This window comes from Conger conger, chromosome 5 (genome assembly GCF_963514075.1).
Source record: "Conger conger chromosome 5, fConCon1.1, whole genome shotgun sequence".
NCBI classification, from domain to species: domain Eukaryota; kingdom Metazoa; phylum Chordata; class Actinopteri; order Anguilliformes; family Congridae; genus Conger; species Conger conger.
Window position 1 is genome coordinate 20,422,089 of NC_083764.1, and position 19,430 is coordinate 20,441,518.

At 38.9% G+C, this 19,430-nt stretch overlaps 1 protein-coding gene across 1 annotated transcript; it reads right to left on the reverse strand.

Moving 5' to 3' along the window:
• Window positions 1-1,195: 1,195 nt before the first annotated feature.
• Window positions 1,196-17,103, reverse strand: LOC133128814 (matrilin-3-like). Its single transcript, XM_061242622.1, has 10 exons — window positions 17,025-17,103; window positions 7,730-8,305; window positions 6,541-6,666; window positions 5,990-6,115; window positions 5,392-5,544; window positions 4,682-4,807; window positions 4,088-4,213; window positions 3,438-3,590; window positions 2,785-2,910; window positions 1,196-1,380 (listed from the first exon to the last, which is right to left on the reverse strand). The coding sequence occupies exons 1-10, from the start codon at window positions 17,101-17,103 to the stop codon at window positions 1,196-1,198; spliced, it is 1,776 nt and encodes a 591-aa protein (XP_061098606.1).
• Between the last annotated feature and the right edge of the window lie 2,327 nt (window positions 17,104-19,430).

The window sequence follows — 19,430 nt, forward strand, 5'->3', positions numbered from 1 at the left end:
AGATTACTACTGTCTTGAAAGAAGAGAGCCAGGGCATAAAGGGAACTACAAGGCCTAGCTGTAAAACTGTGCAAAATTGCAAAAAAATAAGTCTCTACTCATTGCCAGTATGTGAATATACTGTATGATATTAGTGGATGTATTACAATAAACAATGTACTCTGAATATTGATTTTTTTAAAAACTGGAATCCTACAGCCATTTCACTTCTATGTTTCTATGAAAAAACAATTTATCCTGAAACAAAATCTTTTTTATGGTTTTAGGTTTTTCCCCTTGGGGAAAATTGCTTCACATTGTTTGCGTTCACTATAGTGATGCTGCATATAGCAGCTGATCTGGGAATGTTAGGATTATGGTGCCATTGCTCAAATAAATAAGGTAAATGCAGTTCTGCTATGCATAAGATAATCTGCTAAATGAATATGTAATGCAATAAAATAAAGTCATATTGATACTTCTTCAGTGATTGTTTATTATCACACAGTACTATGTTAATAAAAATAGAATACATTTTACATATAGAAAAAACAGCACACAGAGGTTAATACTTTCCATGTTCTTTTCCCAATGGTATTGCTTGTGTAATTAGCACCTCAAAATGTAAACTGAGATAGGATGGCATATCAATGAAAACCTCACACCATCACATAGCTCATGAGTGACATGATAATGACATAGAATGTAATGACATTGATATCTCATAGAAGTCATAGATATGTTTGCTGAGGCAGTAGAGAGTGCAGTCCTATAATTTGCTTACAGTACATAGCTATAGTGATTCATTTAAAGGTGCATCATGGCAGCTGATTACGTAATGGACGGAATCTAGCTTGCTTGGTGATATTGGTCCTCCCCACGTGAACACCAGCCATCTCTTCTTTTAGAAATTACGCCTTCCACTCTCAATTTGGTCAACTCTCCTTGAGATGTCGCTTAGTGATAAACCGTCAAGGAAGACTCGTTTCTGATTTATAACATGTACATCATGATAAACTACCATTAAAATGGAGCTGATTTAATAAACTAGCCAATGTGTTGCTGGGGTTTTCTTCACTGTATGTACAAGCCATTTACATTTGACATCATTGATGCCCTTGCAACAATTTGCAATATAGCTTAGTAAACAGAAAACTGCATGTGTGTGTGTATGTGTAATGTCTGGAACAGAATATTTGAATGGCAGCCAAGACCCTCAAACAAACCAGTCTGTTCGATGCATTGATTGATGATGACCATCATGATAATTGAGAATGTGGTCGAGAGCTGAAAGGATATGTCTGGCAGCCAGGTCCTGGATGGAGGACTGAACTGTTCTCTGGAAGGCCAGCTGAGCCTCGCACTTGCAGGGGTCTACTATCACCTCCGCTCTTACCTCTTCTGGAAATATGTAAAAAAATATATTCCCGGTTAGCTTCTGAGATAAAGCAACACAGGGGTCCTGCATATTCTGCCAATTTCCCATAACCCTCTCTTTGAAATAAGCAGAGTGCCAAAGCTTCTCCATAATGGAAAATGTCCACCTTCTCCAGTGATGCCATGCCAAGCCTGTACTGCATCTTCAGCTTGTGCATGTTTTGGGGCCTAGTTACCTTACGTTTTTGCTTCAGCACATGGGACACATGTTCAATTGGATTATGATAGGGTGAATGACTTCCCCAGTCAAGAATTTGGCATTGAAAAACTAATTTGTTGCTTTAGCAGTATGTTTGGAATCATTGTCTTCCTGTAGGATGAGGCATCATCCAATGATTTTGGAGGCATTTGGTTGAACTTGAGCAGATAAGATGCTTATGCAAACTTAATTAAATAATTAATTATGCTGCTAATATCAACAGTTACATCATCAATGAAGGCAAGTGAGCTAATACCTACAGCAGCCATACATGTCCAAACCATAACACTCTCAGCACCATGTTTCACAGAGGATCTGTGGATCTTAGGCAGTTCCTTTTGGCCTTTTGGCCAGCACTCTGATACAAATGAATCTTGGCACCTCGTCTGCTCTTTTAACAAACTTTAACCTGGCCATCCTGTTTCTTTTGGATAATTAGTGGTATTTTTGTTTGTGAAGTGTTCTGCAGACAGTATCTACACCTGCTGCCTGAAGAGTGTTTCTAATCTTTGAGGACTTTTCTTCATTATGCTGAGAATGATTTGCTTATCAACTGTTACTGAGATCACCTGTGCTCTATTTCTTCTTAATGATGTTCCAGACAGATGATTTTGGTAAGCCCATGGTTTGGCCCATGTTTTTCTTATTTCTTATTTTCTCATAATGGCTTCCTTGACTTTTACTGGCACATTCTCATCCTCATATTGACAAATGTGAATAACTCCAAAGGAAATCAAAAGCATAGAATCAAGACTAGATACTAAAAGCTCTCTTATACCTCCACCAAGGAAGCATTTGAACACACCTGTCAGCAGCCATTTCTCCAAAACATTATGGTGTCCTGAAATGGGGGAGCTATGTATAGAAATCAATGTAACTTCCACACAGTGAAATCAAAACAAAAAACAAAACAAATGCTGAGCACTTTAACCACACGTGAAATATTTGATTACAAATCTAAAATTGAGGAGGACAAGAAAAAAACCCCCAAACATTATGGAGCTCACTACATATATGCATGTGTTACATATGTGTGAATATGGCAATATATTATAAAGTTCTTCGTCCTCACTCTCAACAGTCTTATTAATGTGCAATGAATGAAATATCAAATTAATAACCAAACACCCCCACTGCCCCAGTTATCATAGCACCAGCCACCATCTTACTTTTCTTGGAACAAGTTTTCATGTCCTCGTTCAAAACAAAGCCCTCTCGACACCTGCAGTAATAGGAGGCATTGCTGCTGACACATATATGCTCGCAGTCATGTCCCATGGCACAGGGGTCCACACCTGGAAAAGCACAGACAGAGGATTGCCTTGGGGTGGCAAAAAACATTAAACTTTCGTGAACCAGACTCAACAGCACAAACATAATGAATGGGGTACCTTGGATTTTTTTCTGGTAGATGGTCAATCTTGATTAAGAATTTTTATCATACCTTTCTAGTTAGAGGGTAGCGTAAAACATCTGTTACACTGAATCATTAGTAAACCTAACCCAGTGAAAGGACACCAAACATGCAGCTGGGACAAACCCATACCTTACTGTAAGTGCTATTAATGGTGTATACATTTTCTTAAAATCTTAAAATAAATAAATATTGACGTTTTATTAAGTTTTTAAGAGAAACAAACATAAAAAATCAGACATATTCCATTTGGATGGAATGGAAATATTTGTGCAGTTGATATTGCGTTGAATTAATCATTTGACTAGACAGTATCAACTTGCTTGATACTGCACATTATAGCCAGCTCAATGTAAGAAAAGCTTTCAAAATGTTATATTATTACTGTTGCAGCATGCATAATCTTACTTTGCTTGGAACAGGTATTCATGTCCTTGTTCAAGACAAAGCCCTCCTGACACTTGCAGTAATAGTCACCATTGCTGTTCACACAAATATGCTGACAGTCATGTCCCCGAGCACAGGAGTCCAGATCTGTAACAAGTAAGGCCCGAGAGCCACCTAGGGGACGATGGGGTCGGGATGAGGGCGGTGGGGACCATAAAGCAAGTAGGATTAGTAAACTTACACTACATGACTCCGTTTGAATTGTTTTATGCAATATTTCAAAACTGAAATAGATTTTCTTTGTTCTGATTTTGGTTTCAATTATTTGAATACCAAACTCAGAAAAAGTGCTTGGCTGAATAAAAGCCTACCAAACACACTGAAAGTACAAACAATCCTTGATGGTAATGCATTTCAAAGCCCTTGAAACAGTGAAGTTGCTATTGTTTGAACACGTTGAACATGTTAGCATAGTTAGGCTACTAGCCAAACTAAGTATGAGCAGTCTTGAGTGACTGTTGCAAAGATCCATTAATATTTATCTATATTACATGGATCGATCAATGCATGATCAATATGGGCTATAAACCTATCTACATAAAGAAAGGTCCTGATTCTCAAGCCACCTCTTTCCCTACATATCATTACTATTGCAGCATGCAAAATCTTACTTCGCCTGGAACAAGTTTTCATGTCCCCGTTCAAGACAAAGCCCTCCTGACACCTGCAGTAATAGTCGCCATAGTTGTTGACACAAATATGTTCACAGTCATGTTCCAGAGCACAGGAGTCCTGACCTGTAACAAGTAAGGCCCGATAGTTGCTTTGGGGACATTGGAAAGGAAGACAGGGAACAGAAACTATCAACTCAGACTTAGAAAAAAAAAATTGAAATCAAAAAACTGTTTTGGTTTCAATTATTTGAAAAATAAAGTTAGGGAAAGTGATTAGTTGAATATACCAAACATACTCCAAATACAGAGTATGACATTTGATAGGTTCAGTTCTTCCCTAGCTGTTAAAATTAAAACCCTTTTTGTTTTCCTTTTGCCATTGAATCCAAACAAATAGTTGATTCCGATTCAATACATTGTTCAATACATTGTTGATTCTGATTATGACAATCAGCACAGAGAAATCAAACACTTGCTACAATCGCATTTGAGAGCAGCTGAGAACAAGAGACAGGCACAACAATGGGAGGCAAAAGCAGAAAACACTTCATTTCATGAATGTTATTACTATGGCAACATGCAATATCTTACTTTGCTTGGAACAAGTTTTCATGTCCTCGTTCAAGACAAAGCCCTCCTGACACTTGCAGTAATAGTTGCCATAGTTGTCAACACAAATATGCTGACAGTCATGTCCCAGAGCACAGGAGTCCAGATCTGTAACAAGTAAGGCCAAAGAGTTGCTTTGGGGACATTGGGAAGGGACAGGGAACAGAAACTATCAAACTATCAATTAAATTGAAATTAAAAAACTGTTTTTGTTAAATATGGTTTCAATTATTTGAAAAAGAAAGTCAGTGAAAGTGATTAGTTGAATATACCAAACAATCGTGTGCTTCAAAAGCCCTTGAAAAAAAAATGTAACCTATTTTTTTTTCCTTTTGGTATTGAATCCAAACAGCTTATTGATTTCTAAGGCAATACATTGTTGATTATGATTATGACAATCAGCACAGAGAAATCAAACGCTGGCTAAAATCGCATTTGAGAGCAGCTGAGAACAAGCAAAAGGCACAACAGTGGGAGGCAAAAGCAGAAAACACTTAATTTGATATTGGAGTTGAGCATGTTGCATAGTAAGTCTACTAGCCATACTAAATATAAGCAGACTAGAGTGACTGATCTGAGATCAATGCAAGAGTCATTGTGGGTTACAATCCTGATGAAAAATCCAGCCATAACCAGCTTGAAATACCAGCTACCAGCTAATGTTATTACTATGGCAACGTGCAAAATCTTACTTTGCTTGGAACAAGTTTTCATGTCCTCGTTCAAGACAAAGCCCTCCTGACACCTGCAGTAATAGTCGCCATAGTTGTTCACACAAATATGCTGACAGTCATGTCCCTGAGCACAGGAGTCCAGATCTGTAACAAGTAGGGCCCGTGAGCCGCCTAGGGGCCATTGGAGAGACAGACAAGTAGGATTAGTACACTTACAGTCCATAACTTATGACAGAATCGTTCAATGAAATATTTCAAAAACTGAAATATGATTTCATTGTTATGATTTTGGTTTCAATCATTTGAAAACCAAACTCAAAGAAAAAAGGCTTTGGCTGAATTCAAGCCAACCAAACACACTCAAAGTACAGTAAATACTTCTTGATAGGAGCACATTTTGAAGATGTTGAAGCAGTTAATTCGTTTTTCTTTGGAGTTGAACTAGTTGCATAGTAATCCACGAGCAATACTAAGTATGGTCAGGCAATAGTGACTGTTGTATACCTATTCATATAAATTAAAGAGCCGTGAATCTGCAATGAATCTGCACAGGGTGATTCTTAAGTTACCATGCTCACGTGCAGTGTTACTATTATGGCAGGAGGCAACATCTTACTTTGCTTAGAACAAGTTTTCATGTCCTCGTTCAAGACAAAGCCCTCCTGACACCTGCAGTAATAGCCACCACGGTTGTTGACACACATATGCTCACAGTCATGTCCCCGGGCACAGGAGTCCAGACCTGTATTAAGCAAGGCCCGGGATCCGCCTTGGGGACATTAGGGAGGGAGACAGGCAAGTAGGATTAGTACACTTACACTACATTCAGACTGTGACTGAATGGGAAAGATCAGTGCCCCAGAAAGACTGGAAATCACATTTTTCAAAAGTCTTTTGGGCTGAAATAGCAACTTCTTGATTATTGTTTACACATATTTCAGATGTGACAAAACAAAGAAGTTAAACACTTGTGACAACAATATTTGATAGAGTATTGTTGTCTGCTTTCTTATCAGTACCAAATTAAAAGTGAGTCTGTATTGCTCTGTGAAATATATAAAAACTGTTTAATAGACACATATATAGTCTCTTTTAACATATCATTTAGTAAACTCTTGGAGATAGAGAGAGATGCACATGATTACAAGAATGCATGCAACATCTTACTTCGCCTGGAACAAGTTTTCATGTCCTCGTTCAAGACAAAGCCCTCCCGACACTTGCAGTAATAGTCGCCATAGTTGTTGACACAAATATGCTCACAGTCATGTCCCAGAGCACAGGAGCCTGGACCTGTAACAAGTAAGGCCCGAGAGTTGTTTGGGGACATTGGGGAGGGAGACAGGCAAGTAGAATTAATTCAGTACTTACAGTACATTCAGCCAATGACTGAATGAAAAATCAGTGCCCCTGAAAGACTGGAAATCACATTTTTCAAAAGTCGTTTGGGCTGAAATAACAACTTCTTGATAATTGTTTACACATATTTAAGATGTGACCAAAAAACAGAAGTTAAACACACGACAACATTTGATAGAGTATTGTTGTCTGCTTTCTTATCAGTACCAAATTGATACTGATTCATTTATATCAATGATGAGTACTGACGGTTGAACTCAGAGTGTTTGTTTGGATATAACAATTGCACTCCAAGGACAGTAAACAATCATCGACATGGCCCATTTTCAATGACCTTAAAGAAAAAATCTAAATGGGATTTTGATTTTTTCTTCCTCTTTTGGATGGAATCCGTACAACTTGTTATACCTGGCATAGACACATAGTCTGAGAAGAACAGTAAAGGTTATGAAGTCATGCAATGGTAAGTTTCCTCAGTGAATAACTTAAATGGTAGGCAATTCTGCATATCTTTAACTGGGAAGATAAAATAAAATATTTTCAGCATCCCCTGTAATAATTATAAAAATATTGTGGTATTTTTTTCATACACAGCATTTAGCTAAAACCAATTTAAGAAATGTAAAATAAGATGAATGTAAAGTAACACTGCCTTCAATTTACTTCAAGGCAACATTATTGGTCAACACTTTGCAGTCAGTCGTTTCCTTTAAAAATAAAAATTTGTGGATGTAAAACACACTGCAATTAAAAATACTGTATTAATGGTCATTTTTAACATTTAACAATAACTAAAAAAAACTATAGTTTACATACTAAATAATACTTTGGGAATAACTAATCTGTAATTATCACAAGGTAGTCCTGTGCTTGTGCTTTTTTTTCATGGTTTCACTTCAAGAAACAGATTTGCTATAATTAGCAATATACCTACCTTGACACACAAAACAGGACAAAGAAAGGAAAATAATTTGCTTATTTTTAGCTCAGCTCTTACCACACAGGGTCTCCCGGAACTTTGAGGTTAGCTTCTCTATAACACCATATGTTTCAACATAGAAGACATGTTCATCCAGTGGGTTGCTGGCCATAAGGCGCAGGGACTTCATGTCGGCTCGATCCACCCCAACGGCATAGATCTCTATCCCCGAGGCTCTAGCTACTGCAGACACCTCCTCCACCTGGTCCTGAGGCCGGCCGTCAGTGACTATGATGGCCACCTTAGAGATGTTCTTGTCGCGCGGCCGAGCTCCAGACTGCTCGGTGAAGGCTTGTTCCATGGCAGTCTTGATGGCCAGGCCAGTCATGGTGCCAGCTGCCAGTGGTTCGATACGTGAAAGTGCCAGCTTCATGTCAGCCTTGTTGAGGTAGGTCTTCAGCAGGAACTCGATGTTCACTGTGCTGGCGTAGTTGACAACGGCCACCTGGGTGGCGTCTGGGCCAATCTGCAATGTGTCTACCATGTCGGCCAAGAAGATCTTCACCTTCTCAAACTCAGCTGGGCGCACACTACGGGAGCTGTCGATGATGAAGACCAGGTCCAGGGGTCGGCTTATGCACTTTGTTTCTGCCCCTGGAGATTAAATAGAGACATTGCAGCTCTGTCCAGCCTAAGATGTACCACATCTTCACAACTGGATTTTCCCACTAATTAATGCTAATTAATTTATTTGTACAAATTACTAATTATTTCCATAGTTTCTGCTTAACTATGGAAATATATATCTCCTCATTTTAAGTCGTCATCTTTAGCCAATACCATTTTAAATCTAGTAGTTAAGGAATAAGAGTAAGTGGACATACACAGAAAAATATTCAGTTCAGGGGTACACTCAAATTGAGATTTTTGTTAAAGGTGATAATGACTATCTGGAGTGGTGAGAAGTCATGAAACTTTGCAGGGTTAAGGTTGACCACCCTCGTTTGATTGTATGTTAGTTGGAAACCCTTGTGCACACAGTCCTGCCAGCTGACATAAAGATTTAAACAATGTAAAACAGAAGTAGCCACTGCAGTACTGCACGAAAACATCTGCTTAAAAATCCACACTGATTGATAATGATATTGAAATGTGTTTTAATTGCAACCGATTGTACAACTAAAATACAAATGTTCTCTTTGCAGTCTAATCAGAAACGGTCTGAACCAAACAAGGAAAAGTATTTTTGCACACACTTTACTTTGCATAATTGAACTTAACTGCTGGGAAATTTGCATAGTTCCACAGATAGCTTACAGATACTTTATTGAAAATCAACAATATATAAAATTTGTAGGATTAAATAGTAATAATAATCCTAGTCATACATAATAATAATCTACCAAGAGGTTATCGGAACACATTAAACATACCTTGCGGAGTGAGGGTTCTCTGTGATGTCTGGACGCGATGAGGAGTACGCTGTCGGTATCTACTCTGTGCATAACTTCGGGATAAAATACGATCTGTCTCTTCTCCACTGACCCTACTGCAAGTTTCGCGAACCTCCAATGCCAATATAGAGAGGCAATAGACGAGACCTCTGAATAAGGATTTCATTGTTCCGGTGCCTTCCTCTCACGTCCGTTATAAACCCTGGCTCTCTTTGGAAGATTGCAATATTTATACCCGATGGTAAGCAATATATCACAACCTGTACACGTGTAAAAATCTTATCCAATCAAAAGCCAGAGAACGGGTAAATAGCCTACCCATTTCTCATTTCAGAAGAGAAATATCCTCTTCAGGGGCCGGTTTAATGCAGTCTTGATATATTTATATGAATATAATTATAGGTAATTTGCGCACAAGAAATGGAAATGGAAGTAAATTAAGAACACCCGGTTTAAGTGGACATATTTATGAGGATAATTCTGTTTTTCAAATACTTTTTTCAAAATGTTCCTTTTACTATATACAATAGTAAAATGTTAAGGTGAAGACCGTACTACAGTTGCTGTTGAAACACGAAGAAATTAACCAAGAACGTTTGCGATAACGAACGGGACGCATTCTACACTTCAACTTGTTTAGCACAAGATGGCGCTCTAGTATACAAAAAGCTATGGACAGAGGCCAATAGTCACTCACTGAGCACTGTATTAGGTAGACCTGTACACCAGCTTGTTAATGCAAATATTTAATCAGCCAATCATGTGGCAACAACTAATTGCATAAAAGCATGCAGACATGGTCAAGGGGTTCAGCTGTTTTTCAGACCAAATGTCAGAATGGGGAATAAATGTGATCTAACTGACTTTCACCTTGGAATGATTGTTGGTGCCATTGTTGGTGAATATCTCAGAAACTCTCCTGGGATTTTTACACACAACAGTCTCTAGAGTTTGCAGAGAATTAAGCAAAAAACAGCAGTTCAGCAAAAACTCCTTAGGTCAGTGGAGAAGGGCCAGACAGGAAGAGGCTAAAATCCAAAGCTGACAGGAAGGTGACAGTAACGCAAATAACCACATATTACAACAGTGGTATGCAGAAGAGCATCCTTGATCTCAGAATATCATTAAGTAAAAAAAAATAAGTGCTGACTGAATTTCATTCAAATCCTAAAATTAGGACTTAAGAGTACAGGAACATTTATTCATTAATTAATTCATTATCCTAACCCACTTATCCTGAACAGGGTCTCAGGGGGGCTGGAGCCTATCCCAGCATACATTGGGCGAAAGGCAGGAATACACCCTGGGCAAGTCGCCAGTCCATCGCAGGGCACACACACCATTCACTCACACACTCATGCCTATGGGCAATTTAGACTCTCCAATCAGCCTAGCCTGCATGTCTTTGGACTGTGGGAGGAAACCCATGCAGACACGGGGAGAACATGCAAACTCCGCACAGAGAGGCCTTGGCCAATGGGGATTTGAACCCAGGATCTCCTTGCTGTGAGGCGGCAGTGCTACCCACTGCACCATCTGTGCCGCCTGAGTACAGGAACACAGCTATTGAATCCATTGGGAACTCTCATGCCCTACCAAACTACATATATTGGCATATATATTGGCGTTCAAAAAAAAAAAAAAAGAGCTCCCCAGCACTCCTGTCGCTTAGTTAATTTGTCAATATACATATACCTGCCTGTTTGTTCTGTTCTTTGCTAGTTTGTCTGACTTTGTTCTTGCTTCATGCCTGTTCTCTGTTCTGGTCTAGCCTCCACTTCCCTGTCCACTGGTTTTTTCTGTATTACCTGTTATCGAACGTATCGGACTACATTTTTGTTCTGTCGCTTGTTAGGACTGTCTGCCCATTTTTGGACTTATTGCCTGTCTCATGATTATGCACATCATTATCCTGGTTATACCTGTTTGCCTGGATTTTGACCAATGCCTGCTTCATCTGCCTGTCTTATGAAAGTCTGCGGTTTTCACTTTATCCCTGAGTCTGCACATGGTTCTTCAGTCCTCATGCCTGATTGTCGTTTGGGAAATGGGCTCTTGAGGACAATTCAATACTGTAGGTCGAAATCTGAACTGCTGAAAATGCACCTACTTTGATGAATGCCTCATCATGACGCCATAAAGTATTTGGTACCTTGGTTAGAGTTTTGAGCAGAGCTGCCATCTCATACAAAAGTCCTTCCTTCTCCTACTAGTGTATGAAGTTGCAAACCAACTGTGTGGCATACCCAAGGAAGAAACTATTATTTATGGTGTCAAATACATCCATCCATCCATCCATCCATCCATTATCTGAACCCGCTTATCCTGAACAGGGTCGCAGGGGGGCTGGAGCCTATCCCAGCATACATTGGGCGAAAGGCAGGAATACACCCTGGGCAAGTCGCCAGTCCATCGCAGGGCACACACACCATTCACTCACACACTCATACCTATGGGCAATTTAGACTCTCCAATCAGCCTAGCCTGCATGTCTTTGGACTGTGGGAGGAAACCCATGCAGACACGGGGAGAACATGCAAACTCCGCACAGAGAGGCCTTGGCCAATGGGGATTTGAACCCAGGATCTCCTTGCTGTGAGGCGGCAGTGCTACCCACTGCACCATCTGTGCCGCCTGAGTACAGGAACACAGCTATTGAATCCATTGGGAACTCTCATGCCCTACCAAACTACATATATTGGCATATATATTGGCGTTCAAAAAAAAAAAAAAAGAGCTCCCCAGCACTCCTGTCGCTTAGTTAATTTGTCAATATACATATACCTGCCTGTTTGTTCTGTTCTTTGCTAGTTTGTCTGACTTTGTTCTTGCTTCATGCCTGTTCTCTGTTCTGGTCTAGCCTCCACTTCCCTGTCCACTGGTTTTTTCTGTATTACCTGTTATCGAACGTATCGGACTACATTTTTGTTCTGTCGCTTGTTAGGACTGTCTGCCCATTTTTGGACTTATTGCCTGTCTCATGATTATGCACATCATTATCCTGGTTATACCTGTTTGCCTGGATTTTGACCAATGCCTGCTTCATCTGCCTGTCTTATGAAAGTCTGCGGTTTTCACTTTATCCCTGAGTCTGCACATGGTTCTTCAGTCCTCATGCCTGATTGTCGTTTGGGAAATGGGCTCTTGAGGACAATTCAATACTGTAGGTCGAAATCTGAACTGCTGAAAATGCACCTACTTTGATGAATGCCTCATCATGACGCCATAAAGTATTTGGTACCTTGGTTAGAGTTTTGAGCAGAGCTGCCATCTCATACAAAAGTCCTTCCTTCTCCTACTAGTGTATGAAGTTGCAAACCAACTGTGTGGCATACCCAAGGAAGAAACTATTATTTATGGTGTCAAATACAAATATTTCTAAATGTTTATTGAAGCTACAAAGAGAACACATATGGAAGAAGCATGCATTCCCTGGCTCTTACCGAGGATAGGGCATGGTCACAAACCCCTGCCTTTATACACTTCACAAGTAATAAGAACTGAGCAACTCAGCCAAGGCAACTTTGAAGATTTTGGCACACTAAGTGGACAGACAAAGATGTCTGGGAATGGAAACAGATTACCTATGGAAGATAAGTGCAAATTGAAAAATGCATTTCACTCTTCAATAAACCAAAAAAAAGAGATAATTCTCTGCAATCTCAGGCAGGTTTCCGGCTGTTGATATACCTGTTGTAGCAGCTCCATCAGCTCCAACACAGTGGATCAGGTAAGCCTGCAGAGTAGTGGTGTTTCAGTTCTCTTTATCTTAACAGTGATTATTTATCCTCAGTGGTATAAGTGTTCGTAAAAATATAACATTTGACAAATCATATTAAATTATTGCATATTCAAAATATTACAAGAGACAGTCTGAAGCAGAGACACATTGTGTTCAATCCAAGATTGAATCATCAAGACCACCACCATAACACAGAATATGTTGGTAGCTGACTCAGGCGTGAGAAGAAGCTGAAATGTCCTTGCAGCAAATATGAATCCTAAGGCAAAACTAAATTTTCTCAGTGGACCTTACCTTGAGAATGATTTGGAAGACAAAGAAAATGGACAAAGGACAAAAAAACAGTTGGCAGCAGGAAACCCGGAACAGCTCTTTTGACTTAAGTCTATGTTCCAAATTTGGGAGGGTTCTGGGTTTCACTCAGCGCAGTTATCCAACTAACTCAGTAATCCAGCTTTGTGAAATACCCCCCAGATTGTCCTTGCAACCCTGGCTGCACACTGTGCGATATCGGCCACTGGCTGCACACTGTGCGATAACATCCAATAATTCTATATTAAGAGCAGAGATTCCATCCTATGATTACAGTAGCTACGTCATCTGACATCCACACACAGGATTTGAAGATGACGGAGCAAAAAGCTGAAGACTAATCAGGAAAAAAATGAAAACGAGAGACATTGTTGTCAGAGAAGTTAGACAGTTTGAACTATAACTGCTGAACACACATGTATCCTGTTCCTTCTTCCACTCGTTGAGCCTAGTGATCATCACACCTTCTGAAGGTAGTTTTAATAGGTTTAACATCTCTGAAAAAATGTCTTGTTTCCTGCACACATATTTCAAATACAGATGATACCTTGTGTAAATAAGACAGCTTCCGAGTTGCTCTAAGGTGTATTTCTTCACTTTGAAGGAGGTAGGCTATTGACTCCTATAGGTTACTGACTCCTATAAGGCTTAACACATTATGCTAACATGGAAATTGAGCCAGTGAATACTCAAAAATGAAAATTAACTATGTCAGAAAAAAAGGCATATATTTTCCTTTAAGAATGGGAATCTGATGATTGGTCCAAGTGTATATGAGGCCGCTGGGAATGGTTAGAGAGTGAGTGGAGTTTGTGTGTGCATTTTGAAAGAGAGCATGGTCGCAGAGAAAAGACAGTAATGCAACGTAATTTTCTTTGGTGCAATAAAGGAAGCAAATGCCTAAGGACTCCTTGTTTGCACCAGAAACCAGCCATTAAGTAGTTGAGTCGGGTATTACTCCGAGGCTGCTAACAAGTGAACCATGCAGCTACAGTTAACTAGCTGTAATTAGCAGCTTTGGCCCTGGAATTGAAAAGGAATAGTGGTTTGGTACCCTTTTGTCTCCCAACATTGTGAAAAGAATATCAATTTTAGTCTGAATCGTGTCGTCTGTGAAGTTTAAAAATGCATAGATTAGTTCCCCCCATGCTTGATTTGTCACCGCACATACAATATGGAACAATTGTTGCTAAAACAGTGGCATCATAAAATAATTCATACAAATATATCTGTTATTTTATTACTAACTGTTAAGAAGAATTTAATGGAAATACATACACTCTGGCTGTGAATTTTATTGTTGTCTGTTTCGGTGTTGTATACTTCTACAAAATCCTGGGATTTATTAGGATGACAGTTTTTAAATTTTTTAATTGCCTGGGTATTTTAGGGGCGTCAATTTATGCTAATAATGTTAATAAAGTTCTGTACACACATTTTTTGTTCACGCTTGATTGATATTTCTGAACATACACATGTGAATATGAAGAAAAGCTGTGTCTATGTTTAATATTTATGAAAATATTGATTAATGAGGCCATAATTGGATGGTTCTTCATCCCACAGCAAGGCAATGATCCCAAGCATACTATGCACCAGTACTCTCTTTCTTATCAATGATGTTCCAAGCAGTTTATTTAGGTTAGCCTATTGTTCAGTCTCTGACTGTTTATTTCTCATTTTCCAGCCTCATAATGCCTTCCTTGGCTTTCATTGGCAAAGCTATGGTTTTAGACACTGAACGTTTTCTTACACCTGCAGTATGGAAGCATCGGAATGCACCTGTCTAATCAAAAACAGCTGAATTATATTTGGCCCCCTAAAATGGGGGGGGGGCAATGTCTAAAAATGGTTGGTATTCCTACACGGATTACCCAGATCAGCCACCCACCACTGCGCTGGAGGGGAACAGGAAAAAAAAAACTTCACAGTTGGGGATACTTTTTAAAACTTGTTTAATTGAAATTAGTTTGCGCCCGTTAGAATTTGTATAGTGTGAATGTTGTCCAGCAAAGATGGATATCGAAAACTTGGATGTTATGCATTCAAATGTGAGGTTGATCCAGGAGCAAGACTTCTGTTCATCTTTTGTAACACTTGACATTCATAGCTTATTTCTATGAAGAGAAAACATCTTGTACAAAAAGAAACTGTATTTGTAACGTTTGGTGCAACTACGATTTGCAAAAAAAAATACTTCACTGATCTATGAATAATTCTGAATCCTGGGTAAGATGAGGCTCTCCCAGAGGCTTCGGTCATATCTTCTGACTGCCGGCCCACCCACTTGTCTGTGTACACCGGTTCCACAGCAGTGTGAAGGGCCATGGTAGTGCTGAACAAACACATACAGTTTTGTGCTGAAGAACACTCTTTACTTAAACACAGATCTGAAATCAGTCTAGCCAGCCCGCTTGGCAAACAGCGACGTGCTAGACTCATAGCACTGGACTCATAGCACCTACTGTCTGTAAATAATGGCTGGCTTTTGATCTACTCTGTGCCTGTGATTTGATTCCTGGCTGACACCTAGCATTCACTCAACGTTACAACGGTTTTACTGCTACGTACAGAAGGCAGTGAGATCATTCTACTTTATTCAGGTTAGAAGCAGATACTTATTATACCATGTCTATTATACCATGTCCCACTTGCCATAGTCCCACTTGCCTCATTCACAGCTGTTTAATGCAGACAAAAACATCAGCACTCATAATATTACCAGTAACCTTGGCTTCTACTTTTAACTACACCACAAGTGGACCAAATAGCCATAATTCTGAAAAATATGGATCATCTATCAACTCGAAGTAATTTTTCTTTCAGCATGGCAAACTGAGATTTAAAGATGTACATTGGCCTGTACATTGAATTATTGCCAAAAAAGGCTGCGTATAATAAACAACATTTATAATTATCTATATTTTATGCTCAAACATATATGTACTCAATACAATACATGTACTCAATGTTATTTATCTCGTTTTTTAAATTTAAATTATTGTAATCATATTGGTTCTTTTTTTGAAGTATTTTTGTGCGTTGCCAATAATTCTAGAGCCCACTGTAGATTCAATGAAATCATATTGCCAATTTAACTTTGTTTGATTGTATTTGCAATAATTCTGACACCCAGGTTTTTCAGAAAAAATATATATATTAGAAAGAGAAACATTGAAACATGAGAGTAAATATATTTAAATAAAAGTATATAGTTCTCCCATGTGTTTGAACATGACATATATTATCATATATGTTATTAATTATATATTATTATATATTATTATCTGTGTGGTGAATGATATGCGGCTTTTTAAATTAATTTTTATCAAGGGTGCCAATAATTGTAAGTGCTTACAATAGGCTACCTCAGCACCAGTCTTTCTGAAGGTACAGTATAAAGAGCACATGTTGAGTACCACTTTTGCCCACTAGATGACATAAGAGTATTAGTAATGCTAACAGTTTAATACTGTAATATGATTTTTCATCATATCATAAAAATAAGACTCTATCAATGGTTTATAAACTGGAAACCTTTGCTTATGCTGGTTTTTTGTGACAGCCAATGCCTTGATCAATTCAGTTTTTTGAAAGGTCTAAATTTTGTACTTTCACTAGTTCCAACATAATACAGGATTGTATTATGTCATTGAAAATATCTTTGTTTGTTTACAAATAGTTTTGGTGAGAAGGTGACAGCACTAATAACTTCACCTGTCTATAATAGCAGAGCCGGTTCAAGGCATCAGCGGTAACCTAAGGTGGTCCCCTGGGGAAGCACCAAATAAATCCACCTCCATGCCAAACTGTTGGTAAGGTTTTCTTCTGTACAAAGGCTTCACCCTTTTTTCTCCAAACATACCTCCTTTGGTTGTGGCCAAAAGTTTAATTTTGGTTTTTGTTCCAATAAGCTTCTGGTCTGCCCTTCCTTGATCCGTCATTTGGGCATTCCCGGATGAAGACTCCTCTTCACACCAACACTCTTACATCACTCTTAGATTCTGGTCTCTGGCAATCATTGGGAGGAGATCTCTTTTTTTAATTTTTTTATATTGGGCTTGGATAACCATGGCTTGCCAAGCACAATCCCTAAAGGGACTGGCCTCAGTTCTGGTGGCAGCTCTGTAAGTTCTCGGCCACCTCAGAAGGAGGAGGAGATCGATCTCACCAAGGTGCCAAGTGAATATCACAACCTCTGCCCGGTGTTCAGCTGCTCCTGGGCCTGCTCTCTCTCCCTTAACACTCCTACAACTGCCCCATCAACCTGCTTCCAGGAACCTCGCCTACCCTGTATCGCCCGGTTTGCTGGACATACGGTATACCTGTTTCCATGCACTTTGATTAAAGCCTGTTATTTACTACCTCTTAGTGTCTGCATGGGGTTCTGATCAGTCCCCTAACACATCTAGAAACAAAGTGTTATAGCGTTCCATGAAGCTCAAAATAGAACTTTCTTCCATTTTATGACATCTGACATAATGGCAGGGGCCAGTTTTCAGTCCAACTGTTTTCACTCTATTGAGATGCATTATTATGCATAACACTGTTGATAGGTAATTCTGCCACAGCTTATACAGGTCCTGTAGATTGATCATAAGTTTCCCTGGTTCATATGAATTTCCTTCCTCCTTTTAAAGAGTTCAGTACAAAGATAGATACCCCCTTTTCCTGACATGGTATGCAGGTTATATAACTTATTTTTTTACAATCCTTCCTTTCCTTGCTGCAGTGGGTACTGTGGATATCTTGGAAGTTCTCTAGGGGTGAAATGATCTCTGAAGGATGTGAAATAAATCTTCTCTATGTGCACATTCCTGTAGAATATAGGTTATGCACACAGCGGAAAATAGAACAGTAAATCAATTGTTTGCAGAACAGAAAGATGACTGCAGAACAGGCATCTGAAACCTCAGGGGGGAATTACATTTAAAAAAACATGGTGAAAAAAATAGGATCGTATGACCTTTCCAAAAACTTGGAAACATAGCAGTGAAATGTTAACAAAATTGACCTGTATTCAGCAAAATGATTGAACTTTTTAACATCCTTTGTATCAGCAAGCCTAAGTTTACACTTGGCCTCAGAGACCTGCTAAATGTTTCCATATCTTCAGTGGCATTGTTTTGTTATTTAAATATCCTGGTATGTACTGGTGTTCCTAATCATGGCTATCTTAACAGATGCTCCAGGACGTGTATAATTTGTCATATTTAAAAAATAAAGACCGCCTGCCATGGCATCTACATCAGTTTCACCCTTCTTCCCTCCATTGGAATTACATGTGGTGAAACGTATGTAGGAATAGCATGCATTTTGAAATATGGCGGGTGGTCTCTATTTTTTTAACCTGTTTAGAGGTGATCATGAACAATGTTTTCGTTTGCATACTTCAGATGCTTAATTTTGTGTTTAGGTCGTTCTTTCAGGCAACTCTTCCATGTAAGTTGTGTAAAGTATGTTGTATTGTTGTCCTGTGAACAGCTAGGCCTGTGTTTGCTACTCTTTTTTGCAGCTCTTTTGCAGTGATGTGTGGGTTCTTTGGAGTATTTCTCAATAGGTTTCTGGCCATTCTATCTGAAGTCTTTATTGGTCTTCCAGACCTTGCCTTGACTTCAACTGTTCCATTTATTAAATATTTTCTGATAATGTTTCTGACAGTGGAAATAGGTAGCTTGAAACATTGAGTTTTTTGTAGTCATGTCCTTCTGGGTGGAATTGAACCATCTTCATTCTGAACTGTTCAGAGTTTTGTTGAAGTTTGTTAACACCAGACAGAGCGGCCACTGCAGATGGACACTTCTGAAGGCATGGAGCTATTACAAAATATCGTAGGTAAATAACCTTGGTCTGGGCCTTAGTAATCATCTTTTTAAAAAGTAACATGGAATAATCTAAAAGGGTTCCGAAACTTCTGCACAGGGCCCTTTTCCTTTTTTAAAAATAATTTATAAGCAGTAAAAAATTACAATAAAAATACATCTTGCTTTAAAATTCGCAGAAAGGTCTCATGTTTAACCATTTAGAGTTCAAAAGGAGTTCTAATCCATAATTTAGTTATACATGTCATGTCATGACTGCCCAGACTGACAGGCAATGTAAGATTTCATATGTTAATATACAAAATAAAGGCCAAACCGTTTTGGGCAGGATAATAATTGTTATTTTTATTTAAAAAACAAATATAATATAGACAAATAATATCCACATAAACACAAAACCTGTTGGGCGGATTGCTGGTACAATAGTTTTCTTTTGTTACTCATTTGAT